General features: G+C 39.1%; 4 protein-coding genes across 5 annotated transcripts; 1 reads left to right on the top strand and 3 right to left on the bottom strand.

Moving 5' to 3' along the window:
• Positions 1-184: 184 nt before the first annotated feature.
• Positions 185-3308, bottom strand: lin37 (lin-37 DREAM MuvB core complex component). The gene is made up of 12 exons (XM_028425510.1): positions 3246-3308; positions 3081-3159; positions 2626-2713; positions 2119-2216; positions 1934-2009; positions 1795-1845; positions 1617-1646; positions 1380-1465; positions 1115-1275; positions 853-984; positions 700-770; positions 185-496 (listed from the first exon to the last, which is right to left on the bottom strand). The coding sequence occupies exons 4-12, from the start codon at positions 2150-2152 to the stop codon at positions 409-411; spliced, it is 729 nt and encodes a 242-aa protein (XP_028281311.1). The 5' UTR covers positions 2153-2216; positions 2626-2713; positions 3081-3159; positions 3246-3308; the 3' UTR covers positions 185-408.
• proser3 (proline and serine rich 3) lies at positions 2680-6730 on the top strand. 2 transcript variants are annotated; one of them, XM_028425509.1, is made up of 13 exons: positions 2680-2857; positions 3083-3185; positions 3275-3510; positions 3630-3778; positions 3861-3964; positions 4266-4330; positions 4415-4545; positions 4637-4872; positions 4966-5474; positions 5564-5708; positions 5925-6093; positions 6337-6418; positions 6544-6730. In XM_028425509.1, the coding sequence occupies exons 1-13, from the start codon at positions 2838-2840 to the stop codon at positions 6593-6595; spliced, it is 2001 nt and encodes a 666-aa protein (XP_028281310.1). In that variant the 5' UTR covers positions 2680-2837; the 3' UTR covers positions 6596-6730. The 2 variants fall into 2 exon arrangements, with proteins under 2 accessions (XP_028281310.1, XP_028281309.1); XM_028425508.1 differs by having other exon boundaries at positions 4245-4330; positions 6544-6729.
• On the bottom strand, positions 6626-8251 carry hspb6 (heat shock protein, alpha-crystallin-related, b6). Its single transcript, XM_028425512.1, has 4 exons — positions 8095-8251; positions 7846-8003; positions 7304-7426; positions 6626-7216 (listed from the first exon to the last, which is right to left on the bottom strand). Exons 2-4 carry the CDS (start codon positions 7999-8001, stop codon positions 7058-7060), a joined length of 438 nt encoding a protein of 145 aa, XP_028281313.1. The 5' UTR covers positions 8002-8003; positions 8095-8251; the 3' UTR covers positions 6626-7057.
• A 972-nt stretch (positions 8252-9223) lies between these two features.
• psenen (presenilin enhancer, gamma-secretase subunit) lies at positions 9224-11383 on the bottom strand. Its single transcript, XM_028425513.1, has 4 exons — positions 11228-11383; positions 10836-10914; positions 10532-10636; positions 9224-9713 (listed from the first exon to the last, which is right to left on the bottom strand). Exons 2-4 carry the CDS (start codon positions 10894-10896, stop codon positions 9574-9576), a joined length of 306 nt encoding a protein of 101 aa, XP_028281314.1. The 5' UTR covers positions 10897-10914; positions 11228-11383; the 3' UTR covers positions 9224-9573.
• Positions 11384-12001: the final 618 nt, after the last annotated feature.

Below are 12001 nucleotides of genomic sequence, written 5' to 3'. Positions count from 1 at the left end.
GGTTGTTGTGACATCACATTATGTTCCTTAATCATAGAATTTATAACACAATCTCAGCAGGAACAGCAATGATGAGTATTGTATTATCTAATTTCTGTGAAACTAAGCTTTTTTTAGCTTATTCTCTATATCCAGCATCAAAACTAAGGAAGACCTTAAAATGATCAAAATTGACTTCAATGACTTGATAAATACTAATGAATTCATTTATTCAAACATCTAAACTGAAGATCACACTAGAAGAAACTCACATACAAGAAGTTACGAGGATTTCTCCAATCAAATTAATACATGTTATTTTTAAGGCTCCAGGTTCTGTTAATGTCTTCCTATGCATCTGATTTTATAGTAGACAAAGTCATGGCTCTTTTCCAACTGCATAGAGTTCACTCTGCTCTGGAGATAAGGTCAATGGTCATAGAGGTCTTTCATTTCCTTGAGGATCTTGATACTTTCACTGTATCTTAGCTGGTTCTTGTTGGAGCACTCCTTCCATCTGAAAAAAGGTCAATAAGAGCACATACATATGCATTAAAACCAACAAAAAAATAGGATTATTTTGTTGTAAATTATTTTTGTCTATGAGCTACACACACGTGTCAGTGTGATTTAGTGTAACTTAGAGAAAGTTGCTCGGCTCATTAACGTAACAAGATAGTTTATAAGAGGGTTTATAAGAATAAATATTAATAAACATACTTTTGCCTTATCTTTTTCCAACGTTCCATGTGGTTGCATATGAGAGATCCCGATACAGTGACATCTGTTAACTGTGTAAAGAAAATTAGTAGTTAGTTACTCACAGGTTGACATGGTCACAATGCCATTAAATACATGTGCTTATACAAAAACCTTGGTAACTGTGGGTTTCTCAGTCTGTGGGATCCTCAGATTGATAGGTTCACCAGAGGAGGTAACTGGACAGGGAGTTGGAGGAGGAAGTCGGTACACATTCTGGCCTTTACCGTTGATCATGTCTGTGACCTGGAAAAAGGAAAAAAAAGATATTTAGTGAGGCAGAACCTCCAAATTTTTACAGTTTAACCACATTTTTGTGTGTTGTTGATTTTATATTCTGAATAGAATAAAAGTGATTCAACAAAACGGTCTTTACCTCTTCCTCTACCATGCTCTGTGGGGAGCTTGGGGAAGTAGCTGGCTCTCGAACAGAGGGATTGTTTCTCATCCAGGCCCGGCAGATAGGATACAGGGGCGTACTGGTGTTGAACTGAGCCAGATCCACACTGCGATCGAACAACTTAATAATGTAAGCATCTAGCAAAGAGGGGAAACACAAAATTAAAAGATAAGCAAAATTTAAAGTTTATACATTGTAGTAAAAGGCAGAGTGAGATGCAGCAAACACTGTACCATCTTACTTTGTTTATGCTGATTGGTCTCTGGTAGGCCCTCATCCATCTCTTTTCGTTTCTTTCTCCGGTGCTGTGAAAACCGGGCTGAAGGTCTGGGGGAAAAAAAGCGTGTCAGAAAACTGACAAAACAGATAGAATGCACATACTGTGAGCAAATTAATAATGTAAAACAAATATAATCATTGAGCAGTAACAGCAAACTCAAGTTACTGTCAGATAAGGCTGATACAGACAGACACTTACCGTTTCCCGGCAGATGATGGAGACAAATCCCTACAGAGAGAAGGTAGGAAATGCTATCTTATAATACTGATCTGCATACTTTATCATTTCAAAGCATTGTAATAAATTTCAAAGAAACCGTTGAAATCTTAAATTTACTTAATGAAATAAGAAAGAAAACTAAACCAGTGGTGCATACTTGCTTAAAGTGTCCGTGGATATTTTTCCAGGATCGCTCTCATTTTGCTCTCTGTTAAAATCAGGTAACGGGATTAAATAAGATAAAGCATATTCACTAATATTATATGATTAAACACATAAGAATATTTTTTACATGCCTTTCGGTTTCACTCTTCTCTACCAGTCCATTTAACACCGCATCTAATCTGCTACGTGCACCAACTGCCTCCAAATCTGTAAAGTAAAAGAACACATTTCAAAGAGTGGATTTTTTTTGGAATTGGATACTACAATAGTGACAATTAACGCAATAATACTGAATACTGGCATTCATCATCCATACCTGGCCTTTCAGTCTTGATCTTGACGTGGTGCATTATCTCCAGCTTCTCGCATCGGTAATTTAAGAACAAGGCCGACGTAAAATCCACACCTTTACTGCTGAAAAATATATTGTCCAGTGTCTTTCGGTTGATCGGTTGCTAGTTGCTTGCTTGCTAACGATAGCGTTAGCTTGCTAACTGCACTTAGCAGCAGGTTACACAAGCTACTTCTTAATTACAGCGTTATATACGTTTTTCTCATATATAACAATTAGCTCAATAACATGCCTCTTAGCGACTCCATTATATTCACTTTGAAGATACAGAGAAGTGGCCGTGTTATTATTGTAAAAAAATCGTGGTTCAAGCTAGCCAAACTACCGTTGCTAATTTAGCGTATTTTCAACAAACATTCCCTTTGCAGACTTTCCTCTTCCGCGCGCTGCTCGCTTCCTGTTATCTGATTGGCGCTTGTACAATCACATCGTCGCATGTGATTGGATAAAATCAATGTCCGTCATACTTACCTCAGTATCTATTGGCCGTATGACGGGTAGTAAATAATCTCTACACAACAATTTCTTCTGGTTTAACCGACACTGCAGGCAGGTAGTTCTGTAAAACGAGAGATAAATGATGTTTTCAGCTAAAATTGTGGGATACACAAACAAACAAAATACCTACTAAAACAGTTTGTGTCGCACTGCCGTGTGATCCGTGGTAACTTTCTTTTGTGGACATGCCAAATAAACTCGGAAGGTTAGTAAATGAAGTTGTCTTCTATTATTTTACCCCAGTAATCAGGTCAGACGTGCAAGTCCAGCTATAATTCGGGGTTAGAGAAGTCATAAATCAGATCCACGCAGTCTTGTCCTGTGTTTATTAAGGAATCGCCTGTGAGGTCGTAGAGCTGTTATGAAATCCAGCTAATGTGCATATGTATATTGTATTTGTGATACAATTAGTGCTGTGTTGGTCTTACAGTCGATCTGTATTCACAAACAAGAATCCATTCCAACCGGTGTCCACAGTGAAGAAGTCACCTGCAACCTGCAACCAGGCTGTGTCAAAGAAACAGAGGACAAAAGTAAGTCAGTGCAACATAATACAGCAAGCTGTGTCTCTTATTCTTAATCATTACCCTTACATCTGTCACTTTGTTGCATTTTTCTGCAGACTCTAAGTCCTGTGCGGCCAAACCGGCGATCGGGTTCACAATTACATCAAGGCAGCAAACAGCTGAATAAGAAACGTGATCACTGTTTTCCTAACAATGATGGGCAGCCTGTTGTTGAAGAAACCTGGCCCTCCTCTGACAATGAATCTTCTCCTGGCAACAACACAGCCTCGTCTGAGGTGGATGTACTCACTCAACACACTGCAGGATCTCAGCAGGATTCAGTGCTGGCAAAGTATGTTTTAGAACCTGTAACTAGAGGGAAATTAGTGTGATGCAAAACTGAACTAAATATGCCAATGTCATGGTAACTGTGATTAATCTATTAGATACTATAACCTATACTTTTTCCAGATACGTAGAACGTTTTCGCTGCGGTCAGCCTCAGAGTAGAGAGGAGCGCCGACAGATGGCGTCTGTCATAGGAGATGAGCAGGAGCCTTTTTGGTGGATGTCACACTCATCACTCCACAGTTCAACGCCAACCAAGCCAACAGAAAAAAGTATGTTACAACAATATTTTAATGTGTGGGCTGTTACTTTTGCAAACTTTTGAATTCTAATAAAGTGTCCCTCTTTGAACAGACATCATCCCGCCACTGAAAGGTGATCATGATATTGCCACATACAGTCCAGCTGGACAGCGTCAGTGTGACAGATCTCTCTCCCCCTGCAGAGGATCTCTTAGTGTGAGTGTACAGATCGTCTGCAGGAGAAACATTTTATTCTAACTAAGAGTGCACATAAATATTTGGACTTACATCAAGACTCCACCGCATTTGGAAACAACTGTGTTTATGAAATGCCTGGGAAGCTACAGTTTGTATAGCCAATAAATTATTGATGTGCCTGTTGATATCATATATTGGCCTTAAGATACTAAAAGAAAAACTGTGATGTTTTTATTGAAATGCTGCACATTGTATTTTGGTTAATTTTGCACATTTGGCTGTTTTATTTGTTTCCCAGATGTTGTCTGACCTTTCTCAGGGTGAATTTGATGACACAGAGATACTACACCTTCAAGAAAGAGCCAACAGACTTCTGCTGCAACGGTATGAGGACAAGAAAGTTATAATAATAAATGAATGAATTCTTTCAGTTGTAATTAACATTTGTTTGTATTGCCTTTTCTACAGGGAATGTAACAGTGATGGATCTATCCCTGTCAGTTCAGAGGGCCTAGGATGCTCAGACTTCTCTTCTCCAGTCAGTGTAGAGGAGCTGGCAAAAAGACCTTTGATTCCCAGTTTGATAAATCCTTCTACTCGTAAGTAGAATTGGAGTACAATGCAATTTTTTTTATCCTGTTGCAGCTGTGGTGTTTAAAGCTATGTTGTTGTATTTATTAACGCTTACAGAAAAGGCCAGCCTAGGTTCTGTTCATGCTGCACCTTCCCAAAACCCTGTTATCTGGTCTTTGGTGCCTCCCACACGTCCAGAAGATGACATCTTGTTCCAGTGGCGTTTAAGGAGAAAGATGGAGCAAGCCAGGGAGTGGCCTCAGTCCCTGCACCAATCCAATGTTCATGGTTCGACTTTTAGCTGGCAGCTCCCCAGTACAAGTCATTCCTCAATCGGTGGACAAGCGTATAAAGTAGGAATAAAACTGTTTAAGATATTTCCAGACTTTTTTGTTTAATATGGATTGCACATTTACAGAATGGTATCAATTTCCTCTAATCGGCAGGAACAAGATGGTGCTGAACCTTCTCGTCTCTCACAAAGATTCACTCGTCCACACATCGTTACCCCCCAGCCAGAAGCCAGAGCGGCCCACAGATCATGTCCCCCAGCTCCAGGGCCTCCTCTACCTCCCCACCATGCATGTGCTCTCTCTGATCCTTCAGTCTCTCAGCCCCAGACTATAGCTCATGTTCCGGCCCACATGCATTTACTCTGTGATGTGTTACCCTGTCCCATCCAGTCATCGCATGCTAAAGAACAACACATGTCAGATGAGTCTCACACTACATTTGTCCAAAAAAAGACCAAAATCCCTGAAAGCTCCACAAATACCTTAAATGATGTGCCTCTAGATGAACAGCTGTCACCTCATTCACCTGATTCATCTGGATCTATTCAAGGAGAGTGGAGTAGACACCAAAAGGTATATGAGAGGAACAAGAAAAATAAAGTAGAGACAAAAGAATCAGAGAGGACAGCAGGGTCTATGAGACAGCACAAGAAGTCAGCCAGGTAACATATTGAAATGTGTGTGTACTGTTTGAATCAGTTGTACTGTACTGCTGTGCACTAAACACACTGTGGCATCTCCGTGCAAACAGGAGTTCTTCACATCAAAGACTTCCCAATAAGGTCATATCACTGAAAGAGCAGCATAGACGAGAGGAAAGCCGAGACTTCTCCAGTGAAAGCTGCACTGCTGATCTCCAGCCACCACCCTCTCCAGTCCACAGTGCCTTAGGACAGGTCAGTACATGGACAATTCCATCACATTTTCTCACTGCTCACAGGAATGGAAGTCTGTGTGTATTAATCAAGCCTACACATTCTTCTCAGTTTAATTTTACCTTAATTAGTTTGCACAACTCCACAGTTTTCTAGATGTCAAACATAACGCCTGATGTTAAGGGACTGTTATGGTATTTAACATCAGTATTAACAAGCCTGATTGGTCCTTGACAGGTTGTTTCAGAGGTGTTGTTCCCAGCAGTGGATTCAGCTCCAAAACAGGAGATCCCTGTTTCATCGGTTCTCTCTCCTAGCACCATTTCTGCACCAGTACAATCCCCTGTTCCGTGCAGCGCACAGAGCTCCATCGAGGTCATTTCACAGCTGCTGCAAGAGGCTGAAGGTGAGCTTAGGGAAGCAAAGAGCACCAACCTTTGCCTTATAGTCCATAGTGGGAAATATAAGCTGATCTATGAATAGACGCATTCCACTTCTTCAAATCCCTAAAATGTTCTCTGTAGATGTTGCTTGCACTTAAAGTAATACTGTTTAAAATACTTGTTCAATTATTTGCCACTTTCAGTTGCTGTATTACTTAATTATGAAGTCTGTCCAGCTCATTTCCTGCATTCTATTTTTGTGCCAGACTCTGATGAAAAGGAATTTGAAGACGACCCATTGTTACAAGTCCTTCGCAAGCAGAGAAGATGGGTGAAGGAGCAGATCAGGTAAAATGAAATTGTCATCAGAATAACTTCTACAATCCATACACTTGATCTGAAGATGTTTCTGTAATATGTATAATACCATTACAATCGTCTAAACATAATTGTGTTTGTGGTTTTCCTCTTAGTGAAGTGGACTCCATGTTGAAGGACTTTCAGGGAAATCAACAAATTACATGAAGATTTGCAAGAGGCATTTAATGTACGCACTTTTATATTTTTAAAGAAATAAAGTTTATTAGTACTTTCTGAAGAAAACATTTCCACATTAAAGAGATATGAATAGATATATAATAGATGTCTGAGTGCATTATTAACACATTCACATATAGTGCTTTTACAAAAAAAGAGCAGCAGTTTCACATGTTAACACAGCATATTTACAAAGAGTGGTTTGTTGACACATTATGTAAGAGGGATGAGTAACAGCAGAACAGTATATACAAACCTCAGAGAGCATGGAATTATTGCAGCAGTGCCAGGAACAGAACAAATGTGTTTTTTGGCACATGCTGAGTGTTGCTGTGAGTGGAGGAGCCTGGAGTTATCGCTGTTTCAGTCTATGTGTGTGTGTGTTTATAAAGGCTTCTGTTCAGTTGTTTTCATATATGGTGAGGATGGTAGTGTTTAATATTAATGTGCTTAAGCCAGGGATCTGGAGTTCTCACTTGGTAGCATGGGTGCAGATATGATAAGGATGCCGTCTGGAGAGACTGCCGACTCCAAAGCCATGGTGTCCACCCCCTTTGGGATTCGGTAGCGGCGGTTAAACTGCCGCGTCGTGAAGCCAGGACCACTCTTCTAACAGAAGAGAAGTGAAAGCAATATTAGTGGATAACACAATAAATCACATCTGTTACGCCACAATGCTCCTTCCTGCACACTGACCTTTTTCTCTTCGTGCTTTCCTTGAACTTCTACAAAGTCTCCGATCACTTTCACCATTAGGTCCTCTGGGTTGAAATGTTTTACATCAACATGAACTGTGAATCCACTGTCATCACAGTTTACCTGTCAAAACAAGTGAGATATAAAACTACTCATGCACATAATACTTTCTACATTAAATCATTCTCTTAAAATATTTGCACATTCTAAACGTCCTACCTCTGTACATAGAACTGCACATTCTGTACATAGAACTGCACATTTTGCTTATTTTATTTTATTTTTCCTATTGTTTATTCGTATTTTTATTTATTCTTATGCCTAAGTCTACTGTTTATTTTTTTTAATTTAGTTGTGTATAAAGTCATATGAAGGGAACTCGCAAAGTAAGAATTTCATTGCTCAGTGTAACTGTAAAGTGCTGTGCATTTGACAATAAACTTCTTGAATCTTGAGAAGAACACTCACTACAAAACCCTTTTCTCAGCCTACTGTCATAAAAGCCTGTTTAAGATGGTATTTCATTAGTTAAAATGTCACACCTCTGCCGAGCTTCCACTGTCAGTCTCTGGCATTAGTAATGTCGGTGACCAGTTGTATTGTCCATAGGTTCCATTCAGCCGAGGAATAAGAGGAGGTAAGACCTTCTCCCATGGGATACCTCCGTTTGGCATGGTGGGTGGTAGAATGAAGTCCATTTCTAATCAACACAAAAATTAAAAAAAGGACAACTGAGCAGCCAGCATGTGAGTTCACAGCCTGTGTGGCTACATGAAGACTGATCGACTTACCTCTCAGTCCCTGTTTAACTGTGTGTGTTCCCTGTTTAACTGCGTGTGTTCCCTGCTTGTCCTGAATGAAGTGAGGCAGGATCTGGCGTGCACCTCAGTCTGACTCTCTCTCTCAGTGCTGGACTGTTATGGTCTGTGTTTTATACTGGTGTTGCATAATGAGTTGGGAATTCATACTGGGGCACCTTGCTTCTGTTATGTTCAGGACTGTGTACCCTTGGGTGTTCAGGCATTGCCAAATAGGATAAGAGTGTAGGTCTTTTGTGTCCAGAGTGAAGCAGCTGTTGCAGGCTTATTGTCAATTAACATATTTACTAGCCATTACCAATGTTAAGGTCTGCTGTTTTTTTTTTTTTCCCGAACCGGGAGGATGGCACTGATACAATCAGACCATTCTTGAATAATTATCAGAGCTGTTATGAGCTGTGTACTTAAGCTCAGTTGTCACGGAAGGTCTGTCCAAAAATAAGTTCAAAAGACGATGTTGACTGTTGTGAGCCGATGCCAGACAGACAGTGACAGCAGGAACGTCCCCAACACATGCTAGAGCACGTGCACAACAAATAAGCCTGTCCTCTCCTCCATTACTCTTCCTCCTCACTTTCACACTGGTGGATCACTTTCTAAAGTAGCAGCAAACAAATGACTTATCAATAAAGTAGCTATCTCGCCATATGTGAAGAGAGGTACACAGTCCATACACAGGACAACAATATACAACATATTTACTGGCTATTAAAAAATGCATTTTCTTTTTCTATTTATCAGTTTCATTACAGGACCTGCATTATGAAGGGAACGCTGTGTGCTGATACTTCTTGTTCTTGGCTGTCACTAGTGAAGTCATTGGTTCAGTACAGCAGGCACATGTAGTCCCTGTTAGCAACATAGGACCTGTCATTTAAGCTCTGACTGACTAAAACTGGCACTGATTATGCTATGACTCATAAAGGATGACAGGGAAGTGGGGGACATTTCAGGGGGATCAAGTTATTAGGTTTCACAACAGGCGCCAGTGGTCGTCCAGACCTTTGGAGACATATGTTACAATGAGGCGTGAACTATACAGAGAAAATAGCTCACTCATCTGTCACCACAACTAAAAAGTCAATATGACATGGCAACATAATACTGGAACTTGGAAGCATTGTGGATATTTTAATCGGCATTCACACACAAGTAAAGACAGTTTTGAATGCACAATCACACATTACCTCCACAATATTTTTAAATCAAGAAAAAAAACACCTTTTGAATCTATAGTTCAGTGTCAGAACAACCTGAATGTACATCCAGCTTTATCAGGTTCATGACCATTGACATTGTCTGTTAAACAAGAATAATTAGTTGCCTTGTCTAAAACCGAAGAAACTTCTTCAAATAGCATTAACAAGCAAAAAAAGTGAGTTGTCAGTGAAAAAAAAAATCTTTGGTCATTATGGTAGACCATTAGTTGTTTTCAAGAAGAAAAAAGTCATCTTATGGAATGCCCAGTGGAATAGTAAAGGAGAGGTAATCTCCCACCTCCCCCCACTCTGCTCTGAAGTGCTGGAATATAGTAATCCATGTGGTGAGAACTGCCACCCATAACAGTAATCCCAGTGCAGACCGCTTCACATCTAAAAAAACAAACAAACAAGATTTAGTTGGAAATACAAACACATGCATACAGCTTTTTGCCTAAAGTAACCTGCATCAACCATTAATTACCGTTAACCTCTTACTGTATGCTAGGGAAAACTATTTTAATTGTCAGGACCTAGAATAGGTATGTAAATTAGCCATCTTAAAATATGTGACACTAATTGCATAGTTGTACTAACAAGCTTCAAAGATATGGACCGGCATATGGACCAAATTATTATTCCACACATTCTCAAAAATAGTGCAAAAAAAAAGCTAAACTCACTCATCCTGCTGAGTTAAATGAGCTTCAGTGTATTCCCAAAACTACTAAAGGCCTCAGCATAACTAAACAAACTACAAGACCTGAAATTAAAAGGACCATTTCTACATTTTATATTATCATTATTTAAAGGTTCCATATGAAAGAATTTTAGGAATTTGAATGAAAAATCTGGCCAGCTTACTGTAACTATGCAGATCTGGCATTAGTTATTCCCAAACTATTCATTAATTAATTCAACTGTACTTGTAGTACACTAAAACTCAGGCAGACAGTATAAAAAAATCCTATGTGCTGACTTATAAGTCACAAAACAACATACACTACTTCAACATAATAGGGTAAGGCGTCATCACAATAGTACAGAGCATCAGTAACCATCATCAGTCTACGCCCTGGGTGATTTAGCAGGAATTGTTGGGACAAGCAACAACATGATGCAACAGTTTACTTAAGGCAAGGTGTCACTTTCTGATTCATACACTGTGAAACTTAATCAGTGAGCAATGGGTGTAGCTTTTTAACACTCACAAGTTTTAATCTGAAGCTGTTCGGTGTAGACTGGCTTCACAAAGGCCTCACGGAAAAACCAAACAACATTGACAAGCCAGAGGAATGGGAGAAATGCAAAACCACCTGCAAAAAGAAGGGGGAACAACCAAAACGTAATGTCAGTAAAATTAATACATTCATAAAACGTTTTTCCAAAAAACTTTCAGCCATTAAACTACACAAAATACAGTATATAGCTTTAGCATACCACCCATGTTACCAATGCTTGAGGAGCTCATGGATAAAAAACTACTACTAAACAGTTTTTTTACGGTTTATTTACCTAAGTAATACTTTCTGCACAGGCTAAGTTTCTCCTCGTTGGGCAGCCGTTCCAGGTTCATCTTGACTGTTTGCGGATCCTTTTACGGAAAGAAAAACATACATGAATCTCCTGTGTCAAAGCGGATATTGCTTATGTCTACGTAAAACCACTGACTGTCTCAAGCAAGGCAGGCTGTTGCAAACTGTATAAAACAATTCAACAATAAAGCTGATGTTAGTCATATGACCTGAAATTCACTCTGGCTAACGTTAGCATTTAACTAGCTTAGCTGTTATCAAGGCTGGCTCCGAGTGCTTTAAACAGTCTTTGCATTCAATTACACTGGTCTCCAGATTATGAGCAATTACCTCTCAATGAAAAAAACACATTCATTATATATGGCAATATACCTGTTCTTTTTATGGACAAAAGTCAGGTAGACGTCACAAGATAACTTAATGGAAACAATCAAACACTTCCTCTTTCTTCTTCTTCCGAATTGCGTACCGCCCTTTCTTCTTCTTCGACTGTCTTCTTTGTGTTTTACCAGAATCACATGCTATACCGTATGCTATACCGCCACCTACTGTTGGTTTGACACTATTTTTAAAAAACGTAGTAGAAAATGGATGTACGTGTCCTTAAAATTAATTACCCCTTCTCTCCGTCGCTTTCCATTTTGTTTTTTTAATCACTTTATTTTTTAAACAGATTTAAAAGACAATTCTGTCACAGTAATCATTTGTGTCCAAGTATTCAATTAATTGGTAAAGAAAATATTTATATTCAAATGCAAGTTTTCGACTCTACTTTTAGCTTATTTGATGCAATACATTCAAGTAGAATTGTGTCATATTACAGTTGCTGCTGTTACATGTGGGACATTTTTGTTTCTTTACTGCCATCTACTGCACTGCAATGTGCCGAACTGGGGATGGATGTTATGGATTATGGAGTATGGATTTACTGCATGTACTGCATCGTAGTTCTTTTAATAATAAACAATCAAACAAATAAACAAATAAATAATCACACTTTTTCAGGTAATATGAGCTTTACTATATGTATAACGTGCTGAAAACTTCAGCATTATGTGAAGCCTAATAAATAATCCGTTTATTCAGTTTTGTTGTCATCAATGAAAGAGTGATGCCAATAATAATGTGTTATAAAGCGGTATAACC

The sequence above is a fragment of the Parambassis ranga genome, chromosome 16, assembly GCF_900634625.1.
Source record: "Parambassis ranga chromosome 16, fParRan2.1, whole genome shotgun sequence".
Taxonomy (NCBI): domain Eukaryota; kingdom Metazoa; phylum Chordata; class Actinopteri; family Ambassidae; genus Parambassis; species Parambassis ranga.
This window is presented reverse-complemented; position numbering and strand designations above follow the sequence as displayed.

Coding starts and splice junctions, on each gene's coding strand:
- proser3 (XM_028425508.1), top strand. CDS start 2,838: ATGCCAAATAAACTCGGAAG. Junction 3,779..3,860: donor AACCAAGCCAACAGAAAAAA/GTATGTTACAAC, acceptor CTCTTTGAACAG/ACATCATCCCGCCACTGAAA. Junction 3,965..4,244: donor CCTGCAGAGGATCTCTTAGT/GTGAGTGTACAG, acceptor TTTGTTTCCCAG/ATGTTGTCTGACCTTTCTCA.
- hspb6 (XM_028425512.1), bottom strand. CDS start 8,001: ATGGACTTCATTCTACCACCCACCATGCCAAACGGAGGTATCCCATGG. Junction 7,427..7,845: donor ACAGTGGAAGCTCGGCAGAG/GTGTGACATTTT, acceptor TTGTTTTGACAG/GTAAACTGTGATGACAGTGG. Junction 7,217..7,303: donor GAAAGCACGAAGAGAAAAAG/GTCAGTGTGCAG, acceptor CTCTTCTGTTAG/AAGAGTGGTCCTGGCTTCAC.
- psenen (XM_028425513.1), bottom strand. CDS start 10,896: ATGAACCTGGAACGGCTGCCCAACGAGGAGAAACTTAGCCTGTGCAGA. Junction 10,637..10,835: donor GTGCAGAAAGTATTACTTAG/GTAAATAAACCG, acceptor TTCTTTTTGCAG/GTGGTTTTGCATTTCTCCCA. Junction 9,714..10,531: donor ACAGCTTCAGATTAAAACTT/GTGAGTGTTAAA, acceptor TTGTTTTTTTAG/ATGTGAAGCGGTCTGCACTG.
- lin37 (XM_028425510.1), bottom strand. CDS start 2,152: ATGCACCACGTCAAGATCAAGACTGAAAGGCCAG. Junction 2,010..2,118: donor GATCAAGACTGAAAGGCCAG/GTATGGATGATG, acceptor TTTACTTTACAG/ATTTGGAGGCAGTTGGTGCA. Junction 985..1,114: donor AGAGCATGGTAGAGGAAGAG/GTAAAGACCGTT, acceptor TCCTTTTTCCAG/GTCACAGACATGATCAACGG.